Source organism: Pleurodeles waltl, chromosome 2_1 (genome assembly GCF_031143425.1).
Source record: "Pleurodeles waltl isolate 20211129_DDA chromosome 2_1, aPleWal1.hap1.20221129, whole genome shotgun sequence".
In the NCBI taxonomy this organism is placed as follows: Eukaryota; Metazoa; Chordata; class Amphibia; order Caudata; family Salamandridae; genus Pleurodeles; species Pleurodeles waltl.
Genome location: NC_090438.1, coordinates 896,329,269 through 896,346,039, shown reverse-complemented (window position 1 = coordinate 896,346,039; position 16,771 = coordinate 896,329,269). Strand labels below are relative to the sequence as shown.

The 16,771-nt window shown below is 45.0% G+C and overlaps 1 protein-coding gene across 14 annotated transcripts in view; it reads right to left on the bottom strand.

The window, feature by feature from the left end:
* The window catches only part of PTPRM (protein tyrosine phosphatase receptor type M), a 1,480,454-nt gene that overhangs the window by 336,801 nt on the left and 1,126,882 nt on the right, over positions 1-16,771 (bottom strand). For all 14 annotated transcript variants that reach the window (XM_069218824.1, XM_069218808.1, XM_069218810.1 and 11 more), the window contains one exon: positions 8,172-8,323. In XM_069218824.1, the coding sequence (XP_069074925.1) occupies positions 8,172-8,323 (152 nt within the window). The remainder of the gene's footprint in view (positions 1-8,171; positions 8,324-16,771) is intronic.

Below are 16,771 nucleotides of genomic sequence, written 5' to 3'. Positions count from 1 at the left end.
TGTAACAAGATTTGGAAGAGTGGACCACCTCTGGGATTTGCATTTAATCATTCTGTTATCTTTGGGTTGAGACAGGCATACGGGTGGCAAGATTCCAGGGGGATGTGGTTCTCCCTGAAGTTAACAAGGGGTGCCTTATAGGAATTCTACTGGATTAGTTCTAACAGGATCTTAGATAGTCATGAAGGTTCATCAGTGTGTAAAAAGAGAGGTCAGAAATTGAGATCATGTAGATTGTCTTTTGGAAGAGGTTGGGAATAATAAGATCTTAACCATTCTTCTGAACTCTCAGTGATTCTCAGTGGCTCTGATGCACAAAGCTGTTTATTGTGTGCACTTCTTTATTCTTGACATAATATTGTTTGGCAGAACAAAGTCTGCAATTAACAAATGTAAATCTGCTTTGTGTTCCCCACCTTAAGAAATCTAGGATTGGCAGCGTATTTTTCTCTGTACACGTTCCTGTTTTGGGAAACCAAAGAGAAGGATGTGTAGATGGTTTAATTTTAAGAGATTAGTGAAAACATGGATAGGGCAACACTATTTCTCTGCCTAACTATTCCTGCAAGTGAATCTTGGGTGTCAAGAAACTTAAGGTATGGATTTATTTTTGTAACCAGAAAAGTATATACTCCATTTTGTATCAAATTGTAATGTAGCACACAACCAGACTCTTAACAATTCCATCCACGAGGCAAAAAGATGATACTTTTTATTTTTAAATCACTTTGAAGATAATATACATTTATTATATAAATATGTCGGAAATGGCCCTCTTTGCAGGGTCATTCCTAAACTTTTTGCCTCCTTCCTCCTAGGTTTTCTGACCTTTGTTTGTTGGCTTTAGGACTCTGGGCACTTTACCACTGCTAGCCAGTGCTAAAGTGCATATGCTCTCTGTGTAAAATGTATTGTTGTTTGGTTTATCCATGATTGGCATATTTGATTTACTAGTAAGTCCCCGGTAAAGTGGACTAGAGGTGCCCTGGGCCTGTAAATCAAATGCTACTAGTGGGCCTACGGCACTGGTTGTGCCAACCACATTAGTAGCCCCGTAAACATGGCTCAGACCTGCCACTGCATTGTCTGTGTGTGCAGTCGTGCACTGCCAATTAAACTTGGCAAGTGTACCCACTCACCAGGCTTAAAACCTCCCTTTTTATCCATGTAAATAACTTAAATAACTTTGAAGTTCAGACTTCTTTTGGGAGCAGAAAGAAATATGGAGTTTGGTGTCTCTGAACTTACAATTTAAAACTACATCTTTAGTGAAGAGGGTTTTAAGAATGTTAGTTTGAAAGTGCCAATTTTAGAAAGTAGGCATTTTCTTGCTTAAACTATTATGTTACTCTGCCTATTGTGGATTTCCTGTCTGGCCGTCAGTTTGACAGTTGGCGGTTTGTGAATCCCCTCTAGACAGTGAGACAAAGGAAGCTGGGGTGTAGCCTGCATATCTTGATGAGCCACCTGTGCTAAAGTGGAGGGAGGAGTGGTCACTTACACCTGAATGGGCTGTGCCTGCCCTCTCACAATGCAGTCTCCAACCCCCTGGTATGAGTCTGGGGCCTGGCTCTAGGATCTTGTGAACAAAAGGGACTTTTCTTTAAAGTTGCCTACTTCAAAGGCAGAAAGGGGTATAAGTAGTGGACCCAAAACACCAGACTTTTGATTTTTTCCAGATCACTTTTGGATTCAAGAGGAACCTCTGCCAAGGAGAAAAGCTGAAGAGGAGTGCTGCCCCTGCCTGTGACTGTGCTTTGTTTGGGTACCCTGCAGTAGCTGCTTCTGCCTGTGAAAGCGGACAAAGACTGGACTTTCTGGTATATTCCTGCTTGTGAAGAATCTGAACTGAACTTGCCTCTTGTTTTGAAGTCTCAGTCCATTAAAGACTTCCTCTGCCACCACCTGGACTCTCTGCTGAGACTCCTGCCCTGCCAAGTGGTATCCTATCCAGTCCCTGGACCCTTGAAAGGTGAAGTTGGCAGAACAAGAGCAGAAATCCATGCACAGAACGCTGTGCAGGGCAATTTTCAATGCACCATCTGCAACGCGGCCGATAAACGGCGCACCCCTGGCTTCGCCGGCTGAAATCGACACTCCACCTGCATCACAGCTAGGAGATCGATGCATCGCAGCTGGATAAAAATATGCAAACCCCATGCATCGCAGTTTTCTAACACTGTGCAGTAAGATTTTCACATATCGTCCCTGGACGTCAAACTCATCCCGACTCTGTGTGGATTTGAGGTGCCCCATCCAGAAATCGACGCATCGCTCTCTTGCGAGGGAGAAAAACGACGCATCGCTGACTAGAGAAGAAACTACGCATGGCCTCCCTTGGGAGGAAGCAATCGACGCGTTGCTGCCTTTTGCGACGAGAGCTTGCCCGCGTGGCTTTTTTTATGCTAACCAGGTACTTTGTGTAAAATCTGCATTTTTTATGGAGTAAGACTCGTATTCTTTTGAATATTCATATCTTGACTTGAATATGTTGGATTTTTGTTGTTTTGGTCGTGTTTGATTTAGATAAATATTGTCTATTTTTCTAAACTGGTGTGGTGGCCATTTTGTAGTGGTCCACTGTATTACTGTGTGTGTTGGTACAAATACTTTACACATTGCTTCTGAGTTAAGCCTGCCTGCTCGTGCCAAGCTACAAAGGGGGTGAGTGGGGTTAACCAGTTGTGTTTCTCCTTTGCCCTGACTAGAGTGAGGGTCCTTGCTTAGACAGGGGGTAACCTGACTGCCAACCAAAGACCCCATTTCTAACAATATACATATATATATATATATACACACACACACACATATATATATATTTATATTGAAAACATGGTCTATAGAGTTTGACCAGCATACTGAGATGTTGATGAACATGCTGTCTTTTTGTTTAACACACAATGTCTTCCTAATTAATGAGTACTATCTACAGATACAAGATACGGCGATGGGAGCTGCGTTTGCACGACCTACGCCAACATATATATGGCATGGTGGGAAAAGTAGATAGGAGGGTCAGAGGAACTGAGTACATACATGGAGAAAAAGGTTGTTTGGGTGCGCTTTATTGACGATTTATCATCTGGGATGGCCTAGAGAACATGCTATGTGAATACATTAAAGTAATGAACAACAACAATTTAAATATACAACTCGTAGCCACCTGGAGTGGTACTAAAATTTAGTTTTTGGATGTCCAACTAGAGTTGAAAAATGTATAAATAGAAATCTATATCTATAGAAAACCAACAGCATGCAACTCCATTCTGCATGGCAATAGTGGACATCCAAAAGCCTTAAAATTGAGTATTCCCTATAGTCAATTTCTGCAAGCTCGCAGAATATGCTCCTCTGACACCACTTTTGAAAGAGAAATATCTATGATGATTCAAAGATTTCATGAGAGAGGGTACCCTCAAAAGGTTCTTATGTATGCCAATGACAGAGTCAAGAAAAAGAAAAGAGAGGACTTGTTATTCCAATTTAAACAACCCAGAGTATTTGAAGAAAACAGTGAGTTGTCTGAAACCAGACTCTTTTTAGAGTACAATAGAGAACATAAGACACTGAAAACTATTTTGACACATAACTGGCATGTTCTTCAACAAGATGAGCATCTTAAGATGAAGATTGGTCTCCATCCACAGATCACATATCGGAAAGCCCCTTCATTGGGGGACATATTAACAAACAGTTTATTCATGAGCAAACAGAACACAATGTGGCTGTCAAAAAAAGAGCTAGGGCTTTTGTAAATGCAGTCACTGCAAAGCCTGCCATTATGCCACCAACACACAGCCCTTTGAGACACTAAAAGGTAGAATATGCTCTATCACAGAGAGAATTACATATGATACAGAGTATGTTGTATATGTCATTCAATGTTCCTGTTTAAAGAAATATGTGGGAAGTATGATCCACAAGCTCAAGGTTTGATTTTTGCAACACCTCCGAGCCATGAAGAACCAAGACAGAGCATATCCATTGGCGAAACATTTTTGGGACATATACAGTGACTACACACATCTAAATTTCTAATTAAACACATTAAAATGAATCCCAGAAAAGGGGATAGGGTTGTAGAACTGAGAAGGTTTGAATCCAAAATGATTTTATCTGTGGGAACGGAACAGCCATGGGGGACATAATTTAGACGCAGAATTATATGTGCATCTGTAAATGGGGTACAATCCAACCAGTCCCCTTTCACCTGATATTCTCACTGTCCTCCTCTCTTACAAAGTCCTGGAACATGAACAGTATCCTCCTCCATAGAGAGACCAACAGGAAATGATAATATGAATTAGACTCACAGAACTTGAATAGTATAATGTTAAAACAGTGATTTTATGTGTGTATCCAATATCTTCATATCTGTATGTGTGCACTCACTAATTGAAGGAATGGGCTATACACTGAGGCACCCCTAAGGGGATTCATTGTTTGGAATAGATACTATAAATGCTGCCCTCTCTACATCTAGACTGCAAGGTCATGTGGGACATGGTATTTCAACAATGGTGCTGGTCTCGCTCCGCACACAAACACATAGAATGATAATCTGCTGACTGTTAGTGGCCATTTCAATTCCATTTAGAAGACTCAGTAGACCCTTAGTGAGTAACTTGGTATATATACAATCAAGTCATTATGGTTATATTCGAAGATCCCAATGAAGAGTTAGGGTGACACTTGTTTAAGCTGTAACAGTGTCACTAACTCAGTCTTATGAAATATTGCACTTGGCACTTTCATGTATGGTATTATTGAGGAACGATTATGTCCAACCTATTAATGAATTTTAACATTGTATTTTTAGCTGTAGGTCAGTTCCATATATGAATTACCATTAAGTAGAGGTCATGGTTGAGGCCTGCTATTATACATCTTGACTGCTGAGACATTGCAAGACAACACCTGTCACTATAATTTTTAGTGTTTGGAGTATTTCAGATATTCTAAGAATCTTGTTGACATTTACATATAAGACTCAACATGGGAAATATACGGTTGTGATAATTTAGGAATATCTAGACACATAAAAAAGCCTGAGATACAGCAGTTGTCACTTTAGCTACAGGCACTTTACTAGCCTTTGGATTTGATTAAGTCGCTGGTATTGCATATAACTGATGAACAAGAAGCTTAAATACAATTTTTAATAATATAAAGACAATACAATGTACAATGCATGTCATTCCAGTGGCTCTTCAGGAAATATAAGGAGGTCTATTCTGCCACACAGCACCTTAGTGGGCGTCTGTAGGGAACATACAAAATAATATATATATATAATAATAATGTATGAGAAATGGTTTTGACACACATGTGAACTTTTTAACAGGATGTGTTGGTTTCCAAAGTATAGATTGAAATTATATTATACCAACTATTTAGGAGGAGGTTAAATAGCACCAGTTACACTAAATGCCCTGTTTGGACTATCTTGCAATGTCCATAAACGTGACATGTATTGCCATAACTTAGATATTCCAGCTATCCAACTCATAGTTATTGAAGAGCAGTTTGCACAGCATCAGGAACTTTATATATTTCCATTTAATTGATGGTTGTGTCTTCGATCTATAGGCAACAGCACAAGAAGCATGAAGAAGATAATACCCAAAACATGATTGACTTTTCAGTGTTGAGAACAATGGTGTTTAATATTCAGTGGAATATTGAGCTGACGCCCATAAATGATACAATCCGAGACTGTATACAATGATAACGATTTTCCCTCTCGAGATGGTGCCCACAATACCGTTTGCACAGCACTAGGCACTCTATCTATGTTTCATATTAAGTGCAATGTTGAGCTGATGCCCACAAATGAAATAATCAGAAACTACAGACATGACTATGACTCTCCCTTCCAAGATGGTGCCCACAGCACTGTGGTGAAATACAATAAAACATTACCAGGTCTGAGAGGGAGTGAACAGTAAAGATGGACTAGAAATCTATATGGGGTACAGGTTTGTCGTGAGGAAAACACATGGAACGATTGTGCGCTTCATTTCTATATATTGGGTGAGAAAGATAGAAACAACAGGACAACATGGTTATGTGACGCTATGGTTCGGCTGTTGGCGCTGGAAGAGAATGTACCAAAGTGAGGATATATATATATATATGTATATATATATATATCTATATATATATTCACAAATATTTATAGATATATAATAGCAGACACTAGGGTGATGGTGAAGCTTTCAATAATAAGAGGGAGGTGGAACACTACAAGCCATAACAGTCTGTACAAAGCAGTCAAGCATGGGCTCATGGTGTAGTCAGCACTGGTGCTGCCAAGTTTGGCGTACTGTGTCCCATTAATGATCTTCGGAAGGGAGAATGTGGGTCATAGGGTCAGTCTGCAAGTGTGCAAGAAAGTAGCTGCTTGGCTAAGGCCATGAACATTAGGCCCCTCATTACGTGCGTGGTGGTCTTAAGACGGCCACACTCTCAGTGGCAGTTGGACCTCTGCCAAGGTGGCTTTCTGACCTCCACATTACGACCGTGGTGAAAACACCACGGCCGGACTGCGGGCACTGCAACTTTTAGGCTGGCCGATGACCTGGCAGTGCCAGCGGTCTTAATCAACTGCCCTCTGGATTACGACCCCCGTGTCCGCCAGATTTTGCATGGTGGTTCCACAGGCTGGCAGAGAAGGGTTTCCAGGGCTCCCATGGGGCCCCTGCACTGCCCATGAAGTTGGCATGGGAAGTGCAGGGGCCCCCACTGACAGCCCAGTTGTGCTTTTCTCTGCCTGAATTACAGGCAGTGAAAAGCGCAATAGGAGCTCTCGCACCAGACGCACCGCAACGTTGCCGCCGGCTCGATTACGAGCCAGCATCAATGTTGTGGTGTTTCTCTGGGGGAAACTCTGAATAGGGCCAGCAGGCGGAAAACCGGAGTTGCCGTCTTCCGGCCCAAAGAGTTTGGCAGGCATAATGAGGCCCTAGGTGTCAGTTGGAGGTTATGGGGCAGTCATGTACTGGAGAGATCTCAAGCAAAGATAACAGCCAGGTGTGCAGATGAAGGTAGTTCGGGCGGGATGGGTGAGAGGCAATAGAAAGATTTGGTTACTAGCATTAGGAGTTTGCAGAAGGTCCCATTTCTATGCTGTGAGACCGCCATCCTGCTGACTGAAGGAGGAGGAATGTAAGGATGCAGGGAGATAAAACCGGATTGTGGGTGACAAAATGGAGGCATATTTCAAACTGTATGTGGATATGATGTGGGAGACCAACGAGCAGACTGCAACGGGAGACATTTGAAGATAAGTACCGTATTCATGAGGGTACTTGCAGAGTGATATATATCAAGTTACGATGGGTCATGTGGCAACTGATAAGGCAGTAAAAAGGCAGAGGTGACTGATGAGACGATGATGAGGCGACAATGTGCTTCTGTTGAAGTAAGACTAAGGGTTTGCTGTTGATGAGGAAGATGCTGATAAGGGGAAATGACATGATAAAACTAATGCTTTTGGTGGAAAGGAAGTATATGTGTTTGCGTTTCCATGTTCAACATAAGGACAAGTGACAAACACTAACAACATCTATGCACTCTACCACAAGGGAGCCAGAGCGATGCAGTGAGATTGAAAAGCGGGCAGTGAGGTTAGAAAGCCAAAAATATGCTGACGGTTTCTATTAAGTCTGCCTATGTGCAGTAGGATTGAGAAAACACCCTTTGCAAGGCGAATAAGCAGAATTCAAATTACTGACAGGTTGACAGCTCAAGGTGCCCTCTTTCTTTTTTATTTATGGCAGTTTTGAGACAAACGAGTTTATGACATCGTTAGAAGAAACAACAGAGCTCAGAAATTTCAAGTGGGGGAAAACGCATAGAATGAGCCAATATATACTGTAATGGTACCTACCATTAAATGCAAAATACGGGAGAGTAGAAACAGAAGCGATCATTAATATTGTTTTTAAGAGCATCTCGCCTGAGAGTCTGGCTAATTACCATATGCAGAGTAATGTGGAGCATAGCAAGGGGCTTTCTGGATCCCTGATATTTTCCCGCGTTTTTTAATCTCATTAATGAGGGCGGAATGTGTAGAATGGCTCAGAACCCAGCACTCCCAAATCTGACCCTCGCCCAGTGCTCTACTCCAAGCTAACAATGCAGGCCTCTTGAAATCACTTTGAACTTACTTCTGCCATTTAAATTCTGCGTGTCCATGAACGAAAATGCCTCGTCGCAGTTGGTGCCTTGCTCAGCATAGCTTTTATCCATCGAATTCACCATCACTGTCATTTCCTGCCGAGTAGTGCTGAGCGTTTCTTTCCGCTTCTTGGCCAATTTTCTTTAACAATGAAAAGAAAGAGAAAAAAAACGTGAAGCCCAACAACACTAGACACCGCAAGCCAGTCTTTACAGTATCGTGGGAGTTAAAATGTTGAGCATACAGGTGGCGGAATGACTTTGTGGCTTGTGCAAGAGAAAGAAAAAATTCTATAGAAGGATGCTTGTTTCTGCTGACAAAATTATTTTAAAAAGTTCTGTCATTGGGCCAAGAATATGGATGAGGACTACATCTGCGAAAAAATTGAGCCATGGGGTAAACCAATCTTTTTAAAGTGCCGCCTTCTTCTAAAATGCGAAAGAATTTAAAAGTCAATACACACACTTTTAAAGTGAGCGCTTATACTGGCCATTAGGATGGGGATATAAAGACATGGAAATGTAAAGTAATGGTTTTGTGTTTTCGCACTAAAAGAATATCGTGTGATGTAAAATACGACTGCACACACAAAAAGAGTCAGAAACTGCTACACACTGTTATAGAAAGAACAAGGGAGAAAATATGCTAAAAAACTGTTTTACTTCAGAGAGAGAGGAATAGAGAAATACCCAAACAAGGACAAATGATATTAGGCGTTTTTTTATCTTGTGGATTAGTTGTATTAAGTATGTGCTCTTGACTCCATATGTGCAGATTCATATAAGTCTTGGGGCAGGAAAAACGTCAGCACCGTTTTAATAACAAATGTGGATTTTGGAACACATTCTTTATTAAAACTACATAAGAGACACATTAGTAGTAGCGGCTCACAGACAGAACTCTACAAGATGGGAAACCTGGCAAGACCCTATCTGAGTAGTTAAAAAATGTATCTTCTGGGGACTTTCCTTTAATAACATAAGAGAAGCAGAACAACGAAAAGAACCTGTTTTTGTTACATTTACATATGAAGCTTGAAACTAGATTTGACTAGACTTGAAGCCTTGAAACCAGTCTTCTGTGTCGGTAACTTGTCCATGATTAATAAATACATATAAAAAATAGATAAAGCTATCAATAACAATCTATCTTACATTGCACTATAGCCCTATTTTTCCTTCAATAAGAATAGCAAAATGCATGGATACGCTGCCTTTAGATATCATGAGAGCCTGGAAAGCAAGACATACAGCCGTACCTAAACTTAAGTCCAAGGCTTCTGTCTAGCACTACCAATTTCTCAGACAGGTATGCCTAGATGAGGATTCCAGTTGTACATCAAGCAGTCCGCTGCTATGTGGGATATGACTGCCTTAAAACATGCTATTTATAAATAATGAATAAATAATGTCAAATGAGTTGTGCTGTTGTTTGTATTCCACGCATGGCATGCAGTTTGGTATCTAGTTCATTCCTATACACAAAGAAACCACAGAATCTTGTAGAATCCAGAACAGATGTGTCTTTAGGATGTAGCAGCAATATACACTCATTCAACTGGATTCTCCAGTAGCACCCCTTGCTACAAAATGCACTTCACAAACCTACATGTGGAAATCCCTGCAATGTTGGCATAGATCTTGGCATACACAAATCTGCTATTGTGTTGTAAATGTTGAAGGGTCCAGAAGATTGGAGGAAAAATTGGAAATAATTACTCAAAAGTGGGCAGGGGTAAGAGGAAATAAAAGTGGGTTTTGGAGGGATATGATAATGCAACACATTCACCCATAAACAGTAATATCATTGCTATGCACACAATGCATTTCTAAAGGAACTGCAGCCCTAGTCATGCCTAATCATTCCAAAACAAGCTTAAATGTACTCCAACTCAGCCTTGAAGTAAGTCCGGCTCAACACATGGCCAACCACTAATACAGCAATACACTCTCAGAGAAACCAGTTTAGGCAGGGATTAAAACTAACATCCTTTAGGAATTACATTTAAATTAAGTAATTTATACATTTACTATATATGATAAAGAATTAAGGAATTAAGTATAATTATTTCACTTTTCATAATTAATAGTAGACTTAATCCATACAAATGAATAACCCTTTTTAATTTATCTTTAAAAAAATATAAAACGTATTGCACATTATTACATACATAACTTGCAACCAAGTCTACTACAAATTAAGCAATAATAAAAATGTTAATGAGGGTGGGTAACTTCAAATAAATATATTTAAAATTAACATTTATAAATTAAACTAATATATATGTTTAAATGACATATGTAATACACAATTGCTTAGAAATTAATTTGATATACATACTCTATAGTAAAATATTCTGTTAAAGAAATAACATTTATTCAACCTTCCTATACTTTCCCATGGGGAGATCTCCACCAACAGGTGAAAAGCTACTAATAGTAACTTTACACTTGTAAATTCAGACTTAGGAGACTCCAGCCCCCTATTGGAGACAGCGGGGACATGCAAGTCTACACCGAGAAATAAATCTCCATTCAGAAATGGCGAAGAGCAAAAAAGTGAGGAGTTACACCTAGATGTAGAAGTTGATTTACACAGGAGTAAATCCAATCATATAAATTTACCTTTGGGAATCAGGTTCATTGTGTTCGCATAACTCCCTGAAATGGCCAACAATCTGTGCCTTGTACAAAAAAAGCAAACCTGTCCAGCAAGAGTGCAGATGAAAACCAATATGAAACTTCTCCCGACAATATAAGTCGTACCACACTGCATTCCTGTGCCAATCCATCAATGACAATTATATTAAGCATACCACGCTATGATTCGCCAAAAGAACTGTACCTCTAATGTGCACTTAGAGGATCATATAAATTAGAGAATAACATGAAATAGGATCTCTCATTATCACTAAGGTGATCAACCAATTCCAAGGATAGAGTAATGAACATGGGTCGAAACTACTATGAGGCTTGACATTACCATGGTGAGGCACATGGCACTTTTTACACATGATTTAGTTCAGGCCCAAAATTCAATGTATTAGAAATTATTTATGACAACAGTTAAGTGGGCTAGACAGTGGGAGAAGTTCCGAAACGTATCTTCCTTCTGATACAGGCTGACCCAGAAACAGATTTGTCAAACTCTTTCTAGATAAAAAAGGAGCAAGCACAGTGATGCATTTTGAAAAATAGGTGTAATAAAACAAAATAAGTTCACATAATTTCGACAGGTCCTGGGAAGATTGAAAAGATTAAACATAATATTAAGTGAGCCTTGGTGTTACTGATTATAGAAGCAATGCTTTGAATACCGAGACTTGAGACACAGCAATACTCTCAAATGATTCTGTTAATCAGTTGGCACTCCATGACCTGTTTTCTGAGAGATTAAACCACATTATCTGTTTTTTTTCACATGTAATGCACTTTTGCTTAACTGTACTAGTGGCTGGTAAACCGTCTAAATGCTAATGAACTCTATTTGACACCTTCCTGCCTGAAAAGTTGAGCGGGTGGGCTACCTAGGTTCTAATTACTCCAAATGCATAAATCCATGTTTCCAGGAGTCAACGCAATGAATAACAGACACAAACACAATGTGTGATTGGACGTATTCACTGAAACCTTCTATGGAGCCTGCCCTTTCAATTGCAAAGTTGAAGAAAGGAAAACTTTCACGGGAATTGAGACTAGGGTGGTCATTACAACCCTGGCGGATGGTGTTAAAGCTGCGGTAATACCGCAAACAGGCCGGCGGACAAAAAAAAGGGAATTATGACCGTGGCGGAAACCGCCAACAAAGACAGCCACTTTAACACTCCGCCCGCCACGGCGGTACAGACAAGCAGCGCAGCGGTCACCGCCAACAGACAGGCGGAAGACAATGTACCGCCCACAGTATCACAACCCACCAATCCGCCACCTTTTCTGGGGCAGATTCACCGTGGATAAAAACACGGCGGAAACAGCTTTTGCAATGGGAAAACCCTCACCTTAACACACTCCACGACGAAGGAGCCCACCATGGAGCCCGAACTACAAATACTCCCTGCGCTTGTCTTCCTGCTCCTCTACGATCACCAGCAACATAGGCGCCGAAGACAACGGTGAGTACTGCACCTACAACATAGGGGAGGGGGGAGGCAAAAGTCAGGAACACACACACGCAACACCCCCACCCCCAACCCGACCCTCACCCACTACAACACACACACCAATGCATTTCCGAACATCAAAGTAACAACCCCCAACTCCCCCGGATAAATGCTAAGACAAAAGGAAATGAGTTCAAACATTGTAATGCATCAAAAATCATTAAGCACATATATACATCAATATATACACATTCCAAATATATACATCACGAATAGTAGTACAGGTATGCACATTTCAATGTCCGTGCACCACTGGGCCCAAAATGCATGGGCGAGGCCCACACACGATACCTGTCCTGGAACGGAGAGAACACTGCAGGGGCATCTGATAGAAATACAACAGGCACCTCAGGGGGAAAGGAAGGGGGGGGGCACCTCAGCCGGATGACAGCACCACGCCAGATCCACGACGGGGCTCCATGCCCATTGATGTATCCTGGGGAGTGCAAAGCCACAGTCTCTCAAGTCTCTACAGTGGGTGGCTTGCCCACTGTACCATCCTGGGGAGTGCAAAGCCACAGTCTCTCAAGTCTCTACAGTGGATGGCTTGCCCACTGTACCATCCTGGGGAGTGCAAAGCCACAGTCTCTCAAGTGGATGCATGTCTCCACTGGTTCTGGAGGGGGACTGGTGCCCAGAGTGCTTCATCCTGTGAAGGACAGACAGAGTGGATGCAGGTCTCCACTGGTTCTGGAGGGTGAATGGTGCCCAGAGTGCATCACGCTCCCCGTGACGGTCCCAGTTCCGTCACTGTCCCAGCTGCACATGGGCTAACGATGCTTGATTTGGCGGTGCTTTGCCCTGTTCAGCGGTCTTCACCATGGCAGTGCTTTGCCCTGTTCAGCGGTGCTTGCCTTTGCTGTCTCTGACCTGTTCAGCGGTGCTTTGCCCTGTTCAGCGGTCTTCACCATGGCGGTGCTTTGCCCTGTTCGGCGGTCTTCACCATGGCGGTCTTTGCCCTGTTCAGCGGTGCTTGCCTTTGCTGTCTCTGACCTGTTCAGCGGTGCTTTGCCCTGTTCAGCGGTCTTCACCATGGCGGTGCTTTGCCCTGTTCGGCGGTCTTCACCATGGCGGTGCTTTGCCCTGTTCAGCGGTGCTTGCCTTTGCTGTCTCTGACCTGTTCAGCGGTGCTTTGCCCTGTTCAGCGGTCTTCACCATGGCGGTGCTTTGCCCTGTTCAGAAGTCTTCACCATGGCGGTCTTTGCCCTGTTCAGCGGTCTTCACCATGGCGGTCTTTGCCCTGTTCAGCGGTGTGTGGCATTACGGTCCCTCAGTGCACAGCAGGGCTGTGGCTGCGGGGGCCCTCCAGGTCACTGACGCTGGTGGTGGTCTCCGGACCAGTGACGATACTGCTGCCCTCAAGGGCACTGACTCTGGCGGTGGTCTCCGGACCAGTGACGATACTGCTGCCCTCCAGGGCACTGACTCTGGCGGTGGTCTCCAGACCAGTGACGACACTGCTGGTGGTGGCGTCCTGGCCGGCGGGGAGGATGGCGGCCTTCTCCGCCGTGCTGCTCTTCCCAGACTTTGGAGACTTCTTCAGCCCCTTCACCACCTTGGGAGGAGTCACAGCTGACTCGGCACTCCCCCCGGGACCCTTGTGAGCTGTTTTGCCGGCAGGAGTCTTCACCCTCTCCTGTCGGCCACTTTCCAACTTAAGGTGCTTTACAGGGGGTGGACTGGCAGTGCTTTGGCTACGTGTCACACTGGCTGCCCTGGTGGCCGCTGCACTCCACACACCTTTAACACGCACCACTGGTACCGGACTTTTTTTGGCTGAGGTGCTACTAAGGGACCTATGAATTGGAGGGGTGGTCAACGTTGCTCAGGAAGAGTTTCTTAGGAACACTGGGACAGGTAGCTGGAGGGGGTCTGGGAGTGGAGGAAGAGGAGGTGGTTGTAGGAGGTGTAACTTTAGGTGATTTGGGTGCAGGTGCAGGTACTGGAGGCTGTCATGAGGTGGATGGATGTTGGGTGTGTGGGTGCCCACGTTTGTGTACTTTGGGAGGGGGCGTCACAGACACACTGGGAGTGGACACAGGGGACGTGTAAATGGTAGTGGGGGTGGTGAGTGCAGGTGAGCGGGGTGTGGTGCTGGGTGTTCTGATGCGAGTCCTAGTGCCTGTAGATGTACTGCATGCAGGTGAGAGTGTAGACGACAATGGGAGGGAGGAGGGGGACGACGAGGAGGGGGACACAGTGGAGGCAGTGGATGTTGCTGTGTCTGTATGTGGTGATGCTTGTGTGAGTGCCTGTGGGTTGTGTGGTGCTTATGTTTGCCTGAGCTACTTTTGTGTTTTGAGGTGTATGCATGCTTGTCTGATGGTGTGCTTGGGATAGGCTGGGGTACAGGGGACTGGGTCTGGGTGGAGGAAGTTGGAGGGGGGAGGCTAGACACAGGGACAATGGCTGCCATCAGTGCTGAGGCCAGAAATTGCAGGGTTCGATGAAGGGCAGCCTGACCAGAATGAATGCCCTCCAGGAATGCATTACTGTGTTGCAACTCCCTTTCTACACCCTGGATGGCATTCACAATGGTAGACTGCCCAACAGTGAGTGACCTGAGGAGGTCAATGGCCTCCTCACTGAGGGCAGCAGGGGTGACAGGGGCAGGGGCTGAGGTGCCTGGGGCGAAGGTGATGCCCACCCTCCTGGGTGAGCGGGCACGGGGCGAAGGCTGAGGGGCTGCTGGGAGGGCGGTGCTGGTAGGGGGGTGGCAGCTGTACCTGTAGAAGTGGGGGGCACAGATGGTGCCGCCACCACAAGGGAGCTCCCATCGGCGGACGAGTCCATGTCGCTGTTTGGTGATCCGGTGACCGACGTGAAGCTCCCTTCGCCCTCTGTCCCACTGGTGTATTCAGAGTCCGTGGTGTGGCCCTCTACGGCCATGTGGGATGCAGCTCCCTCATGCTCCGGTGCCACTGTACCTCCGCCTGATGATGCTGATGCACAAAAGAACAGGGAGAGCACAAAAAGGGGGGGGGGGGGACGACAGAAGAAAGACAGGTTGAGTGCATGGCTTACCGCTACCGTTGGCGGACAATACAGACACAGCAGCCCCCTGCACTACGCCGTGCTCTTGCCCTCTACAGATGCAATTCCTGGGATCTGGCCTACATGGCTATGGTGGACATCTGTACACATAGATGACACAGGGGCATGTATACCTGTACTTGGCACTCTACAGAGGTGGGGTGGAGTGCCACATGGCCTGCATTCCAGAGGGGCCTAGCCTACGTAATTCGCCCTGGCCTAGGGAAACCCGCAGCCCTTCTCCCCCACCCAGACCCCTCCACTGCGCGCAAAGTCAGCTGAATTATGTTGTACTCACCCCCTTGTGTCTGCTGTGATGCCCTCAAGCGCCCATCCAACTCCGGGTAGACCACTGCCAGGATCCGGAACATCAGGGGGGTCATCGTGCGACGGGCACCCCTCCCACGTTGGGAGGCCATCCCCAGCTGAGCCGCCGCCGTCTTCTTGCTCCAGCGGCGAATGTCCTCCCATCTTTTACGGCAGTGGGTGCCCCGTCTCTGGTGGACCCCCAGGGTCCGGACGTCCTTGGCGATGGCACGCCAAATGTCCTTCTTCTGGTGGGCGCTGACCTACATGACATATACAGGGGAAAAAGAGAAGTCATTACCAACTGCACCGTCGAAGTGAGTGGCCCCCATCCCTACCCTTGCCATGTGGCACATGCATTCACACTCCTTCATGCTCGCTGAACTCTGCCCCCTTCCTTCTCACAACCAGCCCTCTCCACACAGGCATAGCCCATACAAGGTGCTCCCTGTGTACTTACCTGTTGGTCTGGAGGACCGTAGAGTAGCGTGTACTGGGGGAGGACCCCGTCGACTAGCTTCTCCAACTCCTGAGCAGTGAAGGCAGGGGCCCTTTCCCCAGACGCAGCAGCCATTGTCTCTTCCAGACCGAGGTCATAGCAGCACTTGCAGTGTAGGTCCTCTCCTGTCGAAGATCAGGTATCGAGTGATTGAACAGATAGAAAATGGCGGTCACGTCCGCGGCGGTGCGTATCATCCCCGCCGGCGCACTTCATCATTGGCTCCTGGGACCCATAGGGTCCAATGTTAACCAATGCAGCATTGCGCCGCGGTCTACGACCGCCTACCGCGACGGTGTACAACGCCAACGCAAATACCTCACATCCCATTGTCCCAGTTTAGAGGTCAAGCAGCCGCCATTTCAGGGGCCCATATGGCTTCAATTACTACTGCGTCACACATACCTAGGCCTACACTCAACACACATACAGGAAGAGTTTTGTATTTGGTGTCGTGTTCTGTGTAGCTGTGTGTTCATACCTGGGAATTTGTTGACTCTGTGGTCGCTGTTGTCCTTCTTAGGCACCGTCAGCTGGGACATTTGAGGAGATGGCGGAATCCTCTGGTGTACCGACCGCTGGTGGACCTGTT